Consider the following 15,685-nt stretch of genomic DNA (forward strand, 5'->3'; position numbering starts at 1 on the left):
TCACAGGTGCGTATTGCATTTGCGGCGGAGAACATTGCATGGACCTGACTTCTCCTATCGCTTGGTAGTTGTGCTGTGATATCGGTAAGGATATCGGACAGGGAGTCAGCCATGGAGATATTGGGGGCGGGTTCTGGTAAGGCGGTGAAATATAGGATTGATCATTATTTAGAAAAGGCAATTTTTGTGCGTAAGATATCGAAGTACTAGGTCGCGTGCCTGTTGTAAATATCGGTGGGTTCAAAATAGGAGTTACGAATCGCGTTGATACATTTTGTAGTATCGATTTGCTCAAATACGAATTTGTTGTCGGTAAAATCGTATTAATGCCTGTACTTCGGAAAGTTTTTTCAATTAATTCATTTTCCGTTGTTTGCGCGGCGTTGCGAATTGGGGTCATAGTGCTTATAGATGATTTTGGATTTGTTCCTGTATACTTTGGGTTCGAGATCATTTCATTGTTAACTGAATTATTTGCTTTGAATTGCCTTAATTGGTAAAGTTCATTCTCCAAAGACAGCAAACCTTGAATAAACTGTTGTTTATCGCAAGACTCGTTTTTAATCAGTCCTAAACGTGAAAGCGAATTTATCAGATCTGTTTCCATATGGGCTACTGAAAGATTGTCTTCAAGCGGTGTATTTTGTTTCGGCAAAGAATTATCAATAGCGATACTAGGCTGGTTATCTTCGAATAGATTTCCTAAATTATCTTCTTCTTGTAATTGTAACAGATTTTCTTCTTGATTGCTATTTATAAAATATTTGTTCAATAAGAATATTATCCGCTGTAATTGTTCGTCCATGATGGCTCTTTTGTCTCGAGGCAGATTATCCCTGACTAGTTTTGCCCTACATCCTACATGAAGCAAAACAGTCAAGTATTTTTTTGGAAGCTGTTTACTCCCTGTAATGCTATAGATTTCCTCGATTTCTATTAGTTTCTTTTCACACAACTGTATTTCTGTAAGAGGATCGCGGGTTAAAATTTTACTATGAACTTCTGGTTCTTCTTTCTCATTCTTTAACAACTCCTTCAAAGCTTTTCTTTTTCGAGAGATGTGTTCATCCCTCGAAAACGGAAATCTTCTGATTTCCAGCTCAAAATCTAAGTCATCTCCATCAAGGTTTTCGATTCGGGCCTCCAAAAATAAACGTTCTAGCTCGTTTTCTGTAATTGGTTCCATTATAATAACGGATATCCTTATCGGTTTTACTACTCCTCTAGTTCCTGTCCGAATACATATAAATATATATATATTTTTTCAATTGAATTTTTTTTTTTTTAATCCTGGGCCAGTGCACTACTGAGTAATAAATACATATAAGTTTCGCTTTTCAAATTACTTCACGTAAATCAAGCAGTTTGGTTTATATAGAATACTTACGCTGGAAATATTTCTCTATTATTTGATTTTACTCTACTGGATAAATTAGACGTTGACTGGACGACATATCATTCGATTTACAAGGAGGAAATGACAATTCAATCACGAAGACATACGTATTTGTGAATCACCCTAAGCAAGATAGAAAAAAATAATCAATTTGAAAAAATTGAATATTTTTTTAAGTATTTTTTTCGGGCCCCACGTTGGGCGCCAGTTATTACGTACGGCTAGCCCAGACGATGCGTAATCCCAGAGTCGGCTAGCTTAGGCATGACTCACCCATAGCCATTGAGAGGAAGAAGAAATTAATATAAGTGGAAGAGCACCCTTCCGAGGGATATCAGCTCAAAAGGGAAAAGATGTGAAAATTTTGTTATTTTTGATTTTATTTTACATTATTTTTAGACACATAAACATATAGTGGGAAGGGAACCGGTGCGGCCGTGCTGCATGTTACGGGATGGTAGAGCTTCGGGGTTGATTGAAGATGGTTGTAGAAGATGGATCGAGTGTGGTTGGTGGTAGATGGTTGGTTGAAGATGGTTGATTGAAGATGGTTGATTGAAGATGGTTGATTGAAGATGGTTGGTAGTAGAGAGTAGGTCGAGGATGGTTGGTTGAAGAAAGTTGGTTGAAGGGAGCATTGGTTACCTTAGTCCTTTTTTTTTTATCGGCAACGGATGTTTGGACCTTGTTTGTTTCCCCGGGCCAAACGACCGCATTCGACCTCCGGTCCCAGGTGGCTTGGTGGGACGGGTGGCCAAGATGGTTTGTTGGTTCGGCTTGTCGGTTGTAGAAGACCTGATACTCCGATAGACCCGGTGACCCGCTACGCTGGACGTTTGGTCCGGTTCGACGGCCTGGAGAACGGATTAAGCCAAGTACTGCGTCGCCCAATTCGGAGGAATGGCAGGAATCGGCGACTTTAGTGGCTTTACCGGATAATCAGTACGACCCAGCGGATTTGATTGACGGCTTCGCTGGGTTACTTGGTTGGCAGGCTTCCCTGGCCGATCGGATGCTCGGCCCAACGAATCTAGTCTGGGTAGGGACAGATACGGATGAGTTTGGATGGCTCTTTCGGACCCACGTGGTTTCCTGGTGGTTGCTTGGCCGGACAAATTCGGACGAGTTGTAGGTTTTTGACGGGAGCCGGATTATTTTGTCAACCGACCCGTACGCCTTTACCACTTAAGCTGAATATTCCTCCCGGACACGTGGCCGACTTTCGCAGCGGAATAGATGGTTGTTAATTCGGCGTTTAGGTTGAGCGGTCTAGTCTGCTAACCCGGTTAGCCGGATGGCTGGATCGGCGACTCGGTCGGATGGTTTGGAAAACCAACCTAGCCCCCGGATCCTTGGGTTTTTCAATTTATCGGGCTTAACCAGGTTGCCCAGCCTCGCCACTTCCACACGCGGTCCTCACTTATTGGTTCGCCTCGCTTTGAGGAATCGAAAAGACGCACCGCACTTGTCCGTGTCCCTACACCGAATGCCTCGCTCGCAGTCTCGAATCTTTTTGCCTTTTTTTTTTCACGATCCGCTCTTTCTTCACTTTCTTGCTTTCTCCTCTCTTCGCACAAATCATTCCTATCCTCTCTCGCTGTTTCCGGAAACTTCGATGACAATTCGATAATGGCCCAACAATGACGTGTCAACTTATCGTTGGGCCACTATCAAAAGTTGGGTAAGGATGGGATAATAGGGTGACCATGGACATAGTGGCACGTTCGATTGTCACTCTCGGGCCACGGAAGACGCCCGCATCAAATCGCCGGACCGGTTGGACGTGCTTTCGGGCATCGCGCCCTCGAGCACACCGGCCAGGTTACCATCCGTGTGTGACAGAAGAACGTGAAACCACCCTACTTTTTTCTGATCTAACAGACAACACAACTTTTTGCACAATTTTGTCCCTACTATATTTACTGAGCCTTTTACAAATATACATCTAAACTATTATCTAACTTTATATCATTTTAATTTTATTGTTCCTAATCTAACTACATGAATATACTCGGGAAGGGTACACAAATTCTAATCAAAGGATTGTTACCAACGGTAACAATAACGATAAGTTATTTCATCGCCTTTGGAGAGTTTTCCATTATACCGAAAGCTTTTCCATATTTCCCTCTCTGGTTATCTTTTACACAGAGTCCTATCCGTGTATATTCCTCCCATGAGGGATTATTTCGTGAACAAGCCAATATAATTTTCGTAAACCGTTACAAAATAGCAAAAAAAATAGTTTTCACTCGAACTTACTATCAAACCATCAACACTTCTTAAAATTTTAGTTCGCACTTCAGCCATTCAATCCAACTCGGATCACTTATGAACTCACCAACTTTTCCTCGTTCGCCACTGTAAGTTGCTGGGTTTTCTCAAGATTATCTTAAAACACTTGCTTCAACTTTAAGATCCAAATCGAAAGAGACTGGATCATTCATTTCGATCGCTAAGGAAACCTTCGATCTCATACTTTTTATGATTTCTATTTACAAATCTTTAATGTTGGTATACATCCATAACAGCTGATTGATTGCACGCTCATTTTTCAGTTTTCATTTATGCATTTCACTTACAGTAGAATATTAATGATGAAAACCAAATTGTTCATCAGGGAAAATAGAATTCTGATTAATGTAAATCATCATTCTATTCAAAATAGCTCTCTCAAATAGTTTACTTAAAGAAGGAAGCAAACTAATTGGTCGATAACTTGAAGGCTCTGAAGCACTTTTTCCAGGTTTTAAAATTGGAGTTATTTTGGCATTTTTCCATTTATTTGGAAAATAAGCCAAGTGAACCCATTTATTGAAAAAAAAATTAAAGTGCATTCAGGCAAATTTTTAATAACAATATAGAAAATCCCATCTTCCTCCCAAGCTTTCTTATTTTTAAATTTTTTGAAAATCAATTTAAGTTCATCAATATTTGTCTCACAAGATGCTTGGAAAGAATATCATCAAATTCTAGGGAAATTTGAGCATCAATTGGACTTACAACGTTTAAATTTAAATCATGACCAGACTCAAACTGTTGGGTTAATTTTTGAGCTTTTCTGCATTAGGTTAAATAAGTTTATCTCCATATTTCAAAGAAGGAATTGGCTTCTGGGGCTTTTTCAGCATTTTTCTTAATTTCCAAAATAGATTTGAGTAGGGTTTTATATCCTCTACTGCTTTAGCAAAATTTTCATAACGAATGAAATTTGAACGAAGTTTGATCTCTTTTTGAAGGTCGCAATAAATAAATTTCAAATAAGGATCCCTAGTTCGTTGATATTGGCGTCGACGATTGTTTTTCAGTCGTATCAAAAACTGAAGATCATCATCGATCAAAGGTTGATTAAACTTACGTCTAAATTTGGGTATTGAAGCATTGACTTTTGAAGTTGTCAAATTTTCTACAGCCAAATCAATATCTTCTGTTGAATTCAGTGGAACGTTTACATCTAAATAACGTTCAATAAAATTCCTTTATCGCTCCCAGTCAGCTTTTTGAAAGTTAAAAGATGATTTTAAAAGGTTTTCAATGGGACTTTGGGATAAAGAAAAAGTTACTGGAAAGTGGTGTGAATCGAGGTCTGCATGAGTAACTAATTGACTACAATGCTCGCCTAAATCCGTTAGAACCAAATCAATTGTTGAAGGATTTCTAATTGAAGAAAAACAAGTATGCCCATTAGGATATTCAACAGTATATAACCTGCAGAGCAATCATTAAATAAAATATTCCCATTTGAATTCGATGAAATATTATTCCAAGATCGGTATTTAGCATTAAAGTCACCAATAATAAAAAAAATTTAGATTTGTTTCTGGTGAGTTTTTGTAAATCTCCCTTCAAAAAATTTTTCTGTTCACCGCTGCATTGAAAAAGCAAATATGCGGCAATAATTATAATTTTCCCCATGGACGTTTCTAATTCATTCCAATTGTTTCTAAGACTTTTGTATTGAAAGAAGGGAGAAGTCTAAATTTGAGACGACTGTTGATGACAATAGCTACACCCCCACCTTGTCGATCAAGTCGATCATTTCGCAAAATTTTAAAGAAAGCATTGCTTTTGCTGCAGTTATTGTCTGGCTTTAAAAAAGTTTCAGTGAGCAATATGTACAGTTGCGTTCAAAAAAGAATGAAATCGTATGAAGCTGCGTACCCTCTTCCAACTTTGACAAGCTGCCATTTCTCTCTCGGTTTATATTTTTTCATGAAAATTTCACACAATTTAGTTCAACTATCCAACTAACACTCCACAAAATTTGAAGTCCCTGCAATGACGAGAAACAAAGATACAGCTTTTTCCGTAAAAAGGGGAAATTTGGAATTGCTTCTCTAAATTTGCTGTATCTTTGACAATTTTTTTCGAAAAATCTTGAAATTTGGCCTAAAGATGTAAAATTGTTTGATCTAATGTCAGGCCAAGTTTCGTCAAAATCGATAAACGTGATCAAAAATGGTGCCAGTTTGAAGATGATGTTCATTATCGCCTAGCAAACGATTTCATTCTTTTTTGGACGGATGTTTGTGTGGAAAACATTGTAATCTATGTATTCTTGGTTTTTTTCTTCCACAAAACCAACAATTATTACAAAGAATGTTGTAAATTGATAGGAACTTCATCCTTGCTTTGTTTAGAAATAGAAATTGTTCCAACAGAGCTGGTATTGAAACAAAAGAGCGAATAGAATATTCGCTTTAATTGTCGATCAAATTTTGTTATCGGCATAATTAGCAGGTCATATCTGAAACTCTGTTTTCTTATTTTGAACCCTAATGAAACATTTTCTCTTTCTAAATAAAGTACAAATAAAGTTTTTAGCAATTTACAACATCCTTTGTGATAACTTTTGGTTTTGTGAAAGAGAAAACCAAGAATACATGGATTACGATGTTTTCCATACAAACATCCGTCCAAAAAAGAATGAAATCGTCTGCTGGGCGATAATGAACCTTATTTTCAATCCGACACCATTTTTGATCGAGTTCATCGATTTTGACGAAACTTGGCCTGACATTAGATCAAACATTTTTACATCTTTAGGCCAAATTTCAAGATTTTTCAAAGAAAATAGTCAAAGATACAGCAAATTTAGTGAAGCAATTCCAAATTTTCCCTTTTTACGGGAAAAGCTGTATCTTTGTTCCCCGTCATTGAAAAGACTTCAAATTATGTGGAGTGTTAGTTGGATAGTTGAACTAGATTGTGTGAAATTTTCATGGAAAAATATAAACTGAGAGAGAAATGGCAGCTTGTCAAAGTTGGAAGTGGGTGCGCAACTTCATGCGATTTCATTCTTTTTTGAACGCAACTGTATGTTTTGAGTTTTCAAAAATAAAAAGAATTCATCTTGGTTAGCAAAGAGCTAGCGTTCCAATTCATAATATTCCCCCCAGCAGCATTGGCTTCGACTCCGGGATGCAACGAACTAGGCACTACGGAGACCTCAGAGCCCCTCGACTCAGTCGCGCAGTTTCCTGCCAGCGTCATCAGTCGTCCCGGCCCTGAGATCGATCGTGGCAATGAGGTTCTTCAGCCTGCATACTCAGGCAAGTACTCTACATCACCTCGAACATTATTTTTGTGTGATAAATTTCCGCCCAACAGTACATCATTCGTTGGTTATCACCAAGCTGTGCTTGCTAGTACTCCAACATGCTCTTCATCGCCCCCCCACGATCATCACGACTGGTACTGAGTTCTCATCACCGGGACGCAACGTATCGGGCCTCACGGAGACCCCTGTGCCCTTCGACTCAGTCGAGCTGATTCCTGCCAGCGTCACCAGTCGTCCCGGCCCTGAGTTCGTCTGTGGCGTAGGGGTTCTCCAGCCTGCTTTACCAGGCAAGTACGCTGCTCCTGACTGCCTTCCTCCGCGTGATGGTATTCTCCATTTCAGTGACAACGGCTCCAGATCGGCATCAGAACCGCTTGATTTTATCAACATCTACTATCAGAATGTCGGTGGTATCAATTCCTGCGTGACTGATTATCTGCTTGCTACTTCATGTTCCTGCTACGATATTATCACCTTTACCGAAACATGGTTGAACGATCACACTCTCTCCAACCAGATCTTCGGATCCGATTATTCAGTGTTCCGCTGCGATCGAAGCTCCCGTAACAGCAGAAAGGCCACAGGTGGTGGGGTGTTACTCGCCTTAAGGTCCAAATTCAGAGCCATGCCAATCGATGATGAATCTTGGCATAATCTTGAGATGGTGTGGTCCCGCATCGAACTCGGCGACCGGAAGCTTTACGTTGGCGTACTATATTTGCCTCCTGATCGCTCGAGAGACGTGACCTTAGCTGAATCATTCTCTAGTTGCATTTCTAAAATAAGCTCTTTCTGCGCTCCAGAAGATGACATAATCGTCTTAGGCGATTTTAACATGCCAGGTATAAAGTGGTGTTCCAGCCAAGCTAGCTTCCTGTATCCCGATCCTGAACGCTCCACTTTTTCGGCTTCCTCGAACATTATTCTAGACTCTTTGAGTACAGCAACCTTACGTCAGATCAACAGTGTTGTAAACGAGAACGGCCGGATGCTTGATCTTTGCTTTGCCAATGACGGATTCCGTTTACCAACTATCGAATCAGCACCGGCACCGCTAGTTAAAGTAGGCCCACATCACCCGGCTTTACTGGTTACAATTAATATCTCTAGATTGTGTAACCCCGCTGATAAACTCACACCCTTCTACTTGGACTATAAGAACGCCGATTTCGATATCATTTCTCGCGTACTGGCCACTATAGACTGGGAATCCGAACTCGAACTAGCTAACCCTAATGCTGCAGCCGAAACTTTCTCGCACATCCTCAACTACGTAATCGACCGTCATGTGCCGAAACGCACCGCCAATGCTAATCCTCGGACTCCATGGGCTACAGCAGCTTTACGACAACTGAAAGCGACAAAAAGGCGTGCCCTTCGAAATTTCAACAAGCACAAATCTCCGCATACCAAGGAAGAATATCGCAAACTCAACTCCGCCTATAAAAAAGCCTGTCAACGTAGCTATCAAAACCATCTTCGTCGAATTCAGCAAAATCTCAAGACTAGCCCAAAATCCTTCTGGAATCACGTTAAAAATCAGCGGAATGAACCTGGAACACCGTCCTGCATGTTCTTGGATGGCATCATGGCGAACTCTGACTCCGGAATCTGCGATCTCTTTGCCAATAAATTCTCGAGCATCTTTGATACATCTTCAATAACCGACGACCAACTGAATCGCGCCATCAGGAGTGTTTCACCACTGGGCTTTTCTTTAAACGGTATAACAGTCGAGGACACCATCATCTCTAAAGCAGCCACTAAGCTTAAAAACTCCTTCTCTACGGGCCCGGATGGGATACCAGCTACCTTCCTGAAGCGTTTTATGCCTTCTTTGCTGACTCCTATCAGGCTTATCTTCCAAGCTTCGCTCGACCAGGCCACCTTCCCCTCACTGTGGAAAGAAGCTTACATGTTCCCGGTTCATAAAAAGGGAGATAGGAAAGATGTTAATAATTACCGAGGAATTTCAGCTCTGTGTGCTATTGCCAAACTTTTCGAATTGGTGGTTTTAGATCCCATTTTCATGTTCTGCAAGCACAACCTCTCCAACGACCAGCATGGATTTATGCCTCAACGCTCAACTACAACTAACTTACTAACCTTTACCTCGTATGTGCATGAAAGTTTTGCCAAGAAATCCCAAACTGATGCCATCTATACCGATCTGTCTGCCGCATTCGACAAGGTGAACCATGATATTGCCATCGGAAAGCTCGCGCGTTTAGGATTTTGTGGATCTCTCATTGGCTGGTTCCGCAGTTACCTTACGGGACGTAAATTGACAGTTCGTACGGGTAACTGTTTTTCCAGGCAGTTCTCAGCTTCATCAGGCGTGCCTCAGGGAAGTCACTTAGGGCCGTTAGTATTCCTAATTTACTTCAATGACGTGCTGCAACTCCTCGATGGACCAAAATTGGCGTATGCCGACGACTTGAAACTGTACTACTCTATCAATGGCTCCGAGGATGTGAACTTCCTGCAGAACCAGTTTAACCTCTTTGCCTCCTGGTGTGATGCCAATCGCCTACCTTTAAACCGTGATAAATGTGTAGTAATATCATTTTCCCGCAAACGACGCCCGCTCTCAGCCGTTTATTTCCTTGGAAACGATGCAATCTCTCGAGCTCAACACGTGAAAGATCTTGGTGTGATCCTCGACGCGCGGCTGGATTTTAAGAATCACACCAACTATATCGTTGACAAAGCCTCCAGAAGCCTGGGTCTTCTTTTCCGCATGACGAAGGACTTTAAGGACATCTACTGCCTGAAGAGTCTTTACTGCAGTCTGGTTCGATCGATCCTCGAATATGCTTCTGCGGTTTGGTGCCCATATTATCAAAACGGCTCTGATCGCATCGAAGCCATCCAACGACGTTTTTTGAGGTATGCCCTTCGACACTTAAACTGGCAAGACCCTTTTCGACTTCCCAGCTACGAAAGCCGCTGCCGCCTGATCGACATCGACACGCTGCAAGCCCGCAGGACCGCCACTCGTGCTTCTTTCGTCGCTGATCTGCTTTCATCAAGAATCGACTCTCCTGCACTTTTGGAAGTTCTTCCACTTAGCGTCCGACCTCGTGGTTTGAGGAATCGGGATCTTCAGCTCTTCGTTCCTGTTAGACTTAACAATTACGGGGCCAACTCTGCAATAATTGGCGTCATCAAGACTTTTAACCGCTTCTCAGAACATTTTGATTTTGACGTTTCGAAGGTTTTATTCCGAAGAAGAATTCTTAGTGTTCTAAGTTCAGTGTAGATTTGTATTTGTTGTTAGTTTTTAATTTTAAAATATCATTTGGATCAATATATGATCTGTTGATTTAATAATAAATAAATAAATAAATAAATTTAAACATCTATTTGGATCCATGAGGGAATCGTAAGGTCAGAATAATTTTGTTAGCATAATTAAAAGAAGTTTGGAAAGCTTCAAACATTGAATTTGCTTTCAACATAAGTTGCATCATTTCTATTAAATTTTGATGCAAAAGTTTTAATTTTTCCTCAGTAATCTCACCCAAATCAACAAAATTGTTAGGATCAGAAACTGAAGGAGAAGAACAGGTATTTGAATTTGAATTTCGGGGACTTTCCCAAGCCTTCGCATGAACGTTGAGACTTGGTTTTTTTTTTCATTTTTATTAGTTATGCCTGGAGAGGGCATTCCATTTTCAACAACCTCTGAGAACGTTAAACAACGAGTCTGTGGCGCAGAATCAGCACAGGTAACATTAAAATTACTTCGAGCATTGCCCAGGCGTGATTCCAATGTAGGCCGAGGCTGACTGCGAACAGGCAGATTGTTTGCCGACCTGAAGTGTGAAGACGAAAAAGAGGAAGGAGGAGAAGAAACTTTTCTGTATACTTTGGGATTTTTCTTAGAAGCAATAATTTTTGCCCTAACGGGACAGTCTATAGAATTCGAGAAATGATAACCTGCGCAATTCGCACACTTGAAAAATTCTGTTTGTGGTTTAACACCACCAAAAAGGCATTTAGATTTTTCATGATCGAATGAGCCGCAACGACGACATTGCGTTATATTTTGAAGAAAATTTTCTAAAAGGTTCAAATTTGACTCGACAATGAAACATAAGACGAGCCTTTTCAAGGATTTGCAAATTATTAACCTGACCCTTTTTAAAATGGATCAAATAAAGCTCAGGAGCAAAACCAACACTACTGATATTATTCGTGTTGGTTCTTTTCCTCATTTGAATTACTTGAATCAGAGAAAAACCTAACAAAGAATTTAATTCAGTTGTGATCTCATCCGGTGTCTGATCGCCGGTGAGACCACGAAGTACAACTTTAAATGGACGATCACTTCTAGTGTCGTACGTAAAAATTTGGTGTTTTTTATTATTCAAATAATTTAGAATTTTTTGAAAATAATTGAAAGATTCCGCCAATATACGAGCAGTTCCCCTTCGACCGATCTAAAAAGAAAGCTTCACATCCTTGACGGAAGTGACGATTTCTTTCCGAAAGGCATTGAAGTCAGGAATCATGACCGTAATTGGTGGAACCTTTTCATTTTTAAGAGTAAAGGAAGAAAACGTTTTCTTATTACTCTTATCAGAATTAAATATTAATATTTCCTTATCACCGATGTTATGAAGGACATCGAAAGAATTGGAAATTTCAACTCTTTTGGCCGATGGACCTGAATTAGGTTCAGCAATTGAGCCGGCCTATGACTTTCCCAGGCTGGAAAGAAAATATAAAATATTAATAAAAAAATGATAATAATATTATTAAGCACGTAAAAGTGCTGATTGAAAAACAGGTAAGAATAAAATAAATAATGTAAAATGTTCCTGCAGGTACACAGCAACGATACGATGCTCCGGCGTACGTGTTGACGGCTCAACGGTACAGATGGAAGTGACATAAAAGTTTATAATACTAGCTCTGGTGAGAAAATAATTAAGAATTTGAGAAATGGAACTTTTGAAGGTAAAGCAATTCGATCACCGTTTAATTGTGTTTTGTTTTGAGATGTTTATTGATGATTCACTCGCATCCTGCCATGAAAGGAGGTTAGTGCTTTCGATAGAAATAGTTTAAGTAAATTACATAGTACTACATATTTCTGTTTTAAGCGGGATGGCTCATCGTGAACAAAAATATCGAAGACAAGCAACTACCTTAGAGCTTACACTGACTATACAACGGGTACCTACTCGAAATGAAGTTTTGTTTCAACTCCTGTTAATGGATGTTTCCCGCGCGATTGTTCCGTCTCTCAGCAGAAGAGTGGCAGCAATTCCTTCTTCCGGCAGTCAGCAGATCCATTCTGTTGTTTCGTCTGTCTTCTCCAAGCTTCGTCCAGAACAAGGAGGAAACATTTATTGTCATACAACGAATTTCGACCCGTGTCGTTCGGCGTGGCGAGTCATTTAGTTGTGTAAGAAAAGTGCAAATTGGATCAGAGTGCAGCGAAGGGATGAAATTGAATTACCAACATCCTTCCTACTACCTACTAAGCTGTTGACGGTATCGTCATCATCAATATTACTATCAGCAGTAGCGTTTCCGGCGATGATCGGGGATAAAAGCTTTTATTCCTGTGCGAAAGCGCGCTCTGCTAAAAGCATTTCCAGCTTGTTGTCTGCTACTCAGTAAATTGCAGGAGCACGATGTGTCAGAGGCTCTTTAACAGGTCATTTGAACTATTTTTTATCTCAATTTTTAGACTTGTTCCGAGATGAAGCGAAAATGTGAACGGAGACACAACACAACAATTGTGTTATTTCCGATAACTTATTGATAGCTTGTAAGAAGTTAGTCCCGTCAAAAAGCGGTATCATGAAACAGCAAGGTATGATTGTAATAGTTTGATCATCATCAAAAATCGAGCAATAGATGCTCAAGTTTAAACACTTTGTAATGATGTCGTAACTTCTACGACGAATTGGCTTAAGACATCATCTCTAAATTTTAAAATAAATAGAATACACCGGAGTCTATATACCAACATTCTTGGTGAAATGCTATTTTTCGGACCATCACTACATTTTTTTCAACAGATGCTCCTACGATAAGATATTTCGTTTAAAAAAATACTAATTTAAAGTCTGTTTCACATAGAATGTGGTCGGATAAAATAGATCATTTCTCCGCAAAGAAATAACGTAAAACAAAAGTAAAAATGTCATTTTGTAGAGTTTTTATTGCACTTTAAGGAAAAAAAATACATAAAAATCATTCGTCAGCTTTTCGGATGAATTTTCGAACATTTTTTGTGATACCACACATAATTTTCTGCACAGTACTGCTGGTAACCTCATTCGCCATCTTGTCCACCACATTTCCATTTGAGCGGGTTTTTTCGTGGTTCTGCCATATTTCTTCAGTTTGCCCTTAACTATTGCCCAATATTTCTCGATGGGACGAAAATCCGGACAGTTTGGTGGATTGATGCTTTTTTCAACAAAATCGATCTTGTTCTCTGTATCCCACTTAACGACATCCCAGCAGTAGTGGCAGCTTGCCAGGTCCGGCCAGAACTTCACCGGACCCTTGTGGGACCGAATGAACCCTCTTCTAGAGACATTCTTCTTTGTAAACATTTCCATTCATTGTGTCCCCAGTGATGAAAATCTTAGTCTTCTTCCCACAACTACAGATCCCTTGCCAAATCATCAACTTACGAGAAAATTTATCTGCGAACACAAACTTGAATGTACCCGCAACATTCCCTTTACGCTTCGCAAGGTAAAGTTTGTTCTCGGGTATTTGTCCAAAATCCATTTTGACATATGTTTCGTCGTTCATCAAAATGCATCCGTTGTACTTGGTCAGCACTTCCCCGTACGAACTTTGTTGTCTGTTGTTGTTGTTGGAAACCTGAGACGGTCTCAGTGTCTCCCGAAGAAAATGGGAGACGCTGAGACCGGCTCGAGACGAACCGTCTCCTAGTGTGGACTAGGCTTAAGTAAACGAACCATCCGGATCAAAACACTGTCAATAGATTCGCGATGTGACAACTAGGGGCGCTGCGGTAAATGAAAAGATGCTACCAGATGCTATGTGAAACAGACTTTATAACGGACGTAACGTAAAGGTCAACGAAATTATTCAACAATTTGATTAGGGTTTTGTAGAGTCTCCTGATAAACCTTCATGCATAATTTCAAGACAGCATTTAAAAACAAAATCAAAATTATTTCTCTGCTTCTCAGGATTTTGTTGCGTTCGTTTTAATTTATGTATTGGGAAACGCTCGACGGAAAAGATGAAATAATAGAAATTATTGCTGCATTACTGAACATCACTTATTGTTCAATTTCACAAACTTTAGACGGTCAAATGTTTGATAAAATGCAAGAAAATATAATAGTTTTTCATTCATTGTTCAAACAATGCTTTCCTTCTGTGAGGCCTATCAATAAATTCCACCATATCGCTCACTATAGAAGAATGGCCCTAGAATTAGGTTCCATCGCAAAGCACAGTTGCTTACAGTTTGAAGCAAAGTTAAAGGAATCTTAAAGGCAAAGTAAAATTTGTAATAACTTCATTAACATAACATACAGTTTTACAAAAAGGTTAAATTTGAAGCAAGTTGATAACATTTTAAAGCATGATTATAGTTTTCCCAAAGTTGAGATTATTTCTTCCAAAATACGTCTAAAAAAGCAGTTTGAATTGTGAATTGATGTTAATAAGTGATTTATCAGCTACGATTAATGTTATCAAACATATGAAATTGGATGGAACATCTTTTAAACCTGGTTTAGTAGCTAAATACACTATCCTTTTCCTGCTGTTTTGCATACCTTCCAGGCGAAAAACTCGATAATTAAATGGATCTTGTATCAACCTGATGGCTGGGAGCTCAGAAAACCGTAGTTATATTATTTTCTCCTAATTTTTCGGGTAAATGATCTCAATGTACTCTTTTTAGTGTTCTGGATCTGGTTACCCTATTCCACTAAATTTTTTATTGAAAAAAGAGCAGTTTTGAGATTCATTGGAAAAGAAAGTGCTTAACTGGGCGGTAGATGGTAACATGATGGTATCTCAGTTTTCACAAAAAATAACTTGAAATTCTGATTTTAATTAGTGTATAACTTCTAATGTTTTTCTCTTATTTTCAGATTCTTCTTCTATTTGAGCAGATCAAACCGAACTTCAACAAATATGCGAATTTCAATAACATGTGCTCCAGAGGGCTATTGTTCAAATCGACCAGTTTCTGTCGCGTTGAAGATGGTAAAATTATTTAATTTTTCTTTTAGAATCGATCAGTAGTTTAAATTCTAGAAAATCCTAGCAGTTGTGTTTTATTTGGCACACAGAAGTCTAAATAGTGTGTACTCTTTCTCTCATCTCAGATAATCTAAAGGGATTGCTTCGGATATGGCTGCAATTGAATTGCCAGGGCCTCAAGCGAAGAGGGCGACGTGGAAGAGCAACTGGTTAGTGCTCTTATCAAATGGATTGGAGTAATTCTTGTTTTAACTAGTTCTTACAAGATGAAATAATAATAAATGTCTATTTTATTCCAGGGAGACAAAATGATCTTCAAGATCACCTCGCACAGATCGAGGTGAACTACATTCGGAACAACACCTACCTTGTGCCAAGGTAGGAGATTTGATTGTGTACGATACTTTGTCTACATAAGCGGTATAATTATTTCAATTATTAGCAATTTTTTAAGGCGTTAAAGGTCCTAGCCAAATTTTTTCACGTGCGAGGGACCAAGCCTTCAA

At 39.4% G+C, this 15,685-nt stretch overlaps 1 protein-coding gene across 1 annotated transcript; it reads left to right on the forward strand.

The window, feature by feature from the left end:
• Nucleotides 1–1,971: 1,971 nt before the first annotated feature.
• Nucleotides 1,972–15,084, forward strand: LOC129742401 (uncharacterized). Its single transcript, XM_055734300.1, has 4 exons — nt 1,972–1,988; nt 2,207–2,524; nt 7,299–8,680; nt 15,068–15,084. The coding sequence occupies exons 1-4, from the start codon at nt 1,972–1,974 to the stop codon at nt 15,082–15,084; spliced, it is 1,734 nt and encodes a 577-aa protein (XP_055590275.1).
• The last annotated feature ends 601 nt before the right edge of the window (nt 15,085–15,685 follow it).

This window comes from Uranotaenia lowii, chromosome 2 (assembly GCF_029784155.1).
Source record: "Uranotaenia lowii strain MFRU-FL chromosome 2, ASM2978415v1, whole genome shotgun sequence".
Lineage (NCBI taxonomy): Eukaryota > Metazoa > Arthropoda > Insecta > Diptera > Culicidae > Uranotaenia > Uranotaenia lowii.

Coding starts and splice junctions, on each gene's coding strand:
- LOC129742401 (XM_055734300.1), top strand. Junction 2,525..7,298: donor CGGACAAATTCGGACGAGTT/GTAGGTTTTTGA, acceptor TCTCCATTTCAG/TGACAACGGCTCCAGATCGG.